This window comes from Sinocyclocheilus grahami, unplaced genomic scaffold (assembly GCF_001515645.1).
Source record: "Sinocyclocheilus grahami isolate Dianchi unplaced genomic scaffold, SAMN03320097.WGS_v1.1 scaffold301.1, whole genome shotgun sequence".
NCBI classification, from domain to species: domain Eukaryota; kingdom Metazoa; phylum Chordata; class Actinopteri; order Cypriniformes; family Cyprinidae; genus Sinocyclocheilus; species Sinocyclocheilus grahami.
The window spans coordinates 1030497-1036544 of record NW_015505480.1 but is presented as its reverse complement, the minus strand read 5'-3'; the positions used below and the strand labels follow the sequence as shown (position 1 = coordinate 1036544).

Genomic DNA, 6048 nt, shown 5'->3' with positions numbered 1-6048 from the left:
CTATATATCTATATATATATATATATATATATATATATATATATATATATATATATATATATATATATATATATATATACTCTTTTTTTTATGTTTGTTGTTTTAGTTATTGTATTTTTTAGTTGTCTGTCTTTTTCGACTACTTACTGCTCTCCGATGTGGGAGGCAGGATGTGATTGCAAAAAAACCAACAGCACAAAAACAATTGAAAGACTGAGAGAAGAAATGGAATTCCAGGGCGTGCAAAGCCCAGCCGCCATGAGAGGGGATTGGCGATATTAAACAAACAAACAAAAACAAAAGAGTGGACGCCATCGTGGTATGGTATTCCTCAGATTGGGGCCGCTATCAGTCTGTGCCGCAGTTCTGTAAGCAGACTGTATTTAATATTGTGCTAGGAAAGAGCGAGGGATCCCACTGGTCCAGCAGAGGAGAGATAAAGATGGGAGTGGGAGAAGGATTACGGATGAACAAGGCTGTGTAGGAGAACTCCCGAGTCCCTTTGGGCTCTGCTGTTTTGCGGAGATCAGAACTGGTACCATTTTTTATCCTTACACTTTAGCATCATCTGCAACAGGGAGTAAAAAGAAGATCAAAGTTAGAGACGCCAGCTGCACTGCCACAATGATTACAATGCACATAAAATGAACTTATGTAATATAAATCTTTAGCTATTTTTACGAAGTGATTCATCTGTTATTGGCGTCAGCAGTGGTAACGCTGTACCTCATGAGCGTGTTTGGAGAATGTGTCAGCGCTGGCCATCATGGCTGCCGTCCGCTCTTCCACCTCGCTCAGTTTTTGCCCTCTCTCATCCAACGCTATCCGAGCTCGAGCGAGATCACCCACGATGCCTGACGCTGCCCCCTTCATGCCTTCTATACCCCCAGGACCTGGAATGTGCTGAGCGAGACTGCGTGGTGCTTTTCCGGCTCCTGACTCGCCGACTGAGTGTGAAAAGAAGAGGAGGAAAGAATGCTGCAAATGAGGTGACAGCACAACAGAGCACAAATGAGCTCTCTGTTACGACAACATAGTGAAGATGCCATTTTTGAGAACAGAACTTATTAAGATGGCAAAGAGGCACAGGAAGCACCTAGGTTAGATGTCACAGTTGTCACCAGTGTTATTTTTGCATTATATATATATATATATTACATTATACATTATATATGCTGTCAAACGATTAGTCCAGAATAAAAGTTTTTGTTTACGTAACATATCTGAGTGTACTCTTTATATTTATTATGTATACAGTATATAATTGCATTAATTATGCCTTGTAATGCACCTTATAATGCACTGTACAATCTCAATTCATTGTTACACTATGCATTTTAAATCCACTTATAATTATTTACAAGATATAATGTATTACAACGCACATTATGAATAATTATAATATACTACATACCCTTTAATAACCCTTCGTAATGCATTATACTTAAAGCGTTAAAGTAAGCGTTAAAGTAAGCTTTTAAGCGCTAAGTTTCAATTTAGCATGATTATTTTAAGTTTTAGTCATTTTAGTCATTTCAGTAACTTCACCTTATTTCAGATAGTTGCCCAGGCAACATTTCTAATTTTCTGTTTAGGTTTTTTAAGTTCAAGATTTTCATCTATTTATATTTTAATTAACAAAACCCATTTTTATATTTTAGCTGAAAATAACAACATTGGTAATACATTTTTGTCAAAATCTCTATGTAGTTTCATAAACAATTTTGTATGTTGGATTCAAATGCCTTATTCAAAACCATGTTATATCTGAATAATCTGTGAATTATTTAATATAATTATATTTTTGTAATAGTTGTTGGGTAAACAACTGAAACACCATGCACAATAAAATACACTAGCATACAAGCCAGTTATTTTTATTTTTTTTTTCATGAATCTCAGGTTGCCAGTGTGTTTTAGATGCTGTAGTTTTGTATAATGTATTAATGATAACAATTTAACAATGATAATAGCAACAATTTGGGCTTTTCAATGGCAACATCTATTGTGACTGGGAAATGAACCTACCCTGAAAAATATATTTACTGAAGTAAAAAGTGTGACAACTAGCTCCAGACTCCCCACATCTAAACAGTCATCTTTCTGTTTGTGGTCTACATTCCTACTGTACCATTCTTGCTGTGAGACTTTAGCCATCTAGGGGTAAAGAGCAGATCATGAAAAAGAACTCACAGAGCTCTTCTCTGTCTAGAGACTGTGCTCCTCCTCCGAACAGACCCTTAAAGAATCCCCTGTTAGGAGCTTCAGGCGTCTCCACCGGAGTAAACAGCTCACCAAGCATCTCCTGTTACACAATTAAATCATCATCATCATCATCATCTTCAACATTGTCGTAAATACTGTGCAACAGAAGAGTCTAGAAGAACAGTTCTGCTCACCTGTAAGTTCTCGCAGACCTCCTGGCTGTAGGTGATCCTCTGGATCTCAGTAGGGGAAGTCAGGTACAAGGCCTGGCCGAGGTTGGTGAAGCAGAACGTTCTCGCTATCCGCATATCTGTCAGGGGTAGGTAATTTACATCCAGCAGTGGTCTCAACCCTGGCAGACTGAAACAGCATGACACAGTGAGACATTTCTTCAGCTCTGGGATTTCTCACCTCTTCTATTATTCAAGAGCTGCAATGCGGAGACTGTGGCAGTGCTGATTTTGTCTTTCAAAATGTGCCTTTACATTACAGAAAACAAACATTAAGGATATTTGTAGATGATATCTGCAGTAATACCCCCAAGGTCTTCATGTTTGATGGTTAACTATGACCTTCCTACTGACAAACACACAGATGTTTGTCTGCCTTTCTGTCCTCTGAAGATTTATAAGCCAAAGCGATTCGGAGAGCAATACAGTGATTAGATCTGTGTTGCAATAGCAAGAGGCCCCCTGGCTCTGTCTTTGCTGAACAGTGGAGCAAGATGACAATATTGTATACTAAAAATAGCCTTATTTCCAAATGTACTGTGTGTTACAATATATCAATATCAGGCTACAAACAATTCCTCACATCACTGAAACAATCACCAGGCAGTCTGCAGATAAACAAAGCTTTAAAGGCTGACTGAGCTGGAGTCTTGAAAAGTTTAGCATCAATATACTGTATAGGTTATTTATTTAATATAAATTCTTTACACATGTTAAAAATGACATTAGATTCGCCAGTCATTTTTTTAAAAGATATTAAGGGTGGAGTTAAAATTGTACTGTCAGGCAGTGTTGCCAAATCCGCGTTTGCCGCTATTATTTTTTTATGTCAGCAGGTTGAAGCGACCCCAATAACGTGATATTTAGGCCCTGGAATGTGAATTGTACCAGGAGAACCCAACCAAAAAAATTTGTATTTTACCCCCGAACGCGATTTTTACTGGGGGACCCCCTTGCTATTTTCAGGCTAGTTTTGAGTAGTAATTGGGCGGGTTTTGAAGCGAAAACCTGGCAACCCTGCTGTCAGGTTTTACTAAAGATGTGCAGTGACGAATTAGAGCTGAAAAGGCGTGGACACGCCTGACCTTATTGAATATGCATTTTAGGAGTTTCCCTTTCAGAGGCAAAAGTTATGGGAGGAGAGTATTCAAACGAATCATGCAACGCGCTTTACTAACGTTTGCGCTCGTCAAATTACTGGCATTTGCGCCATTATTTAATGCCCAAAAAAAGCATGTGTTATACTATTTTGCGCTTGAAATGGCTGCAATTATTGTTGCTAGGAGGAGGCACTGCAGAAAACAGAGAGCGCATGGTAGAAGGGAGAGGATTTTTTCCACACATATAATTTATTTTGAATGCCAGAAGAACACATTATCAGAACATATCGTTTGCCAAGTCATGATATTTTTAATTTGCTTCAGGAAATAAAAGATGACTTGGAACCCTCAACTAAGAGTCGCGCAATACCAGGTCTATCAAAACTTATAGCAAACCTTCATTTTTGGCCTCTGGTTCCTTTCAACGTACTGTGGCTTCTTTATTTCTTTATTCTTTATTTTCGACTACGTTAATTTGTGCTGCACTTGGTATATCGGTTGGTTGATATGTAAATGAGATGTTGCGTATGTGTTTTTTAATTTGCGCATTGTTAGTAAATCACTTGCAGAAATGTCCCCTCCCATCAGCGCTGTTTTGGAATTGTGCTCTAGGGATGGGCGATGCCACTTATTTTGTTTTCGATATGATACCGATATTTTTCAAGGCAGTATCGTCGATATCGATACCGATTCGATACTTCTGAACTGAACTTTTAAATTATGAAATGTATTAAATTATTAAATTACTAAGAGTAAAATGGGTAATGATAAGCACTTAACTTTATGTTTAAAACACATTTTAACATTCAATACGCCTTAATTGTAACTTATTAGGTTATATTTTTGTTTACACATGGTTCAAATATGTTTTTTGTTTACACATGATTCAAATCTACAAATACTACAGTTGAACTACGGTCACTTTAGTAAAACCATGGTTCATGTTCATAAGGGACTGCCAGTGACAGGCTGTTGCATGCATAAAATGCAACCTTTTTATTCTGACAGTGTATGATTTCTATTAACATTACAGAATAGAACATGATCAGTATTATCTTTCAACGTTCAATTTAAATAACTGTAATTGCACAAACTATGTAGGCTACAATTTCAGTTTGTTTATTGTGAAATAACTCTGTCCTTCTGTCCTCTGATAAGCATTGTTCAGGGCTACCGTTCCCAAAAGCTTTAATGCTTTCTTATGATACTTTTGGGAAAAGCAGCCCTGTTTGAATGCACTGTCAGAAGTGAACGAACGCTCTCTGTGATTGATTAGTTCTGTCTTGCAACATTTGCGTGTTCAGATGAGCAGGAAAATAGTTCTATCCTACACAATTACTCACTAACAAAGGTTATTCGTCCAATTCAATGCATATTGTATGCATTTTTTTTTTAATTAACAAAATCACTGGTAAATAAAACACACCTTAGTATCGATATTTTTTGTTTGAGTATCGATACTTTCGATACTCGTGTCAGTATTGATATATTGATACTTTGGATCGATACGCCCATCCCTCGTGCCCTGTTTAGTAAAACTGGCCCTAGGTTTTGTTCAGCACGGATGCATTATTCAAAAAAGGTAGTAAAAACATTTTTATTCATACATAAGATTTCTAATGCTAGTTTCCACAAAAATATTCAACTGTTTTCAACACTGATAATTATAAGAAATATCTTGAGCTCCAAATCAGCATTTCAGAATGACTTCTGAAGGATCATGTGACACTGAAGGCTGGAGTAATGGCTCCTGAAAATTCAGCTTTGCCATCACTAGACTCAATTACATTATAAAATATATTAGAATAGAAAAGTTATTTTACATTGTAATGATATTTTAAAACTTTACTGATTTTACTGTAACTAAAAAAAATGCAGCCTGGTTGAGCATTAAGTGACATCTTTCTAAAACATAAAAAGAAATACCAGCCCCAAACTGTTGAAAGGCAGTGTATGTAGGATATTTTTTACTATAAAGTGAAAAAGTTTCACATGCTTAATCATGTTGCTTGCTAAAGTTTTATCTAAGTGTTAAAAGTGTCATAGATTTTTATGTATTTACACATCCCAACACACAGTCCCAAATGAAAGCACTTAAATCAACCCTCATCTGGCTTATGTTAAGGGCATCTTCTCTCACCTGAGGGTCATGATGTGTCCATTGGCACAGAAGCAAGCCACACAAATGCCAGTGTTCATCTGAACCACATCTGCCCGCAGCACAAAAGATGTTTCGGTGATGTTGTGTTTAAATACGCAGGTCTGAGAGGGCAGGGCTATGACTTTGGCCTGTTTCTCAGAGCACAGCACAGCATATTGGTTTTCATTCAGTTCCTGGGATGTGGATGGGGAGACAGACGCCGGCCGTCTCTTACGGACCTTGTCCCACTCCTCTCCGTTGGCCGGGGCATTGGGTTCGTACCATGGCTCAAAAGCAGAAGGGAGGAGAGACCCTGTAGAATCTAGGAAAGCCATCCGGAGAATACTGCCCTTCAACCTGACTAGAGTACCTG

General features: G+C 37.7%; 1 protein-coding gene across 1 annotated transcript in view; it reads right to left on the bottom strand.

Annotated features, from left to right (window-relative positions):
- Positions 1 to 101: 101 nt before the first annotated feature.
- Positions 102 to 6048, bottom strand: part of LOC107601184 (syntaxin-binding protein 5-like) — a 102371-nt gene continuing 96424 nt past the window's right edge. The window contains exons 24-28 of the mRNA XM_016293252.1: positions 5676 to 6045; positions 2400 to 2565; positions 2194 to 2305; positions 727 to 947; positions 102 to 568 (exon numbers count right to left, since the gene is read on the bottom strand). Coding sequence (XP_016148738.1) covers positions 527 to 568; positions 727 to 947; positions 2194 to 2305; positions 2400 to 2565; positions 5676 to 6045 — 911 coding nt within the window. The 3' untranslated portion in view covers positions 102 to 526. The remainder of the gene's footprint in view (positions 569 to 726; positions 948 to 2193; positions 2306 to 2399; positions 2566 to 5675; positions 6046 to 6048) is intronic.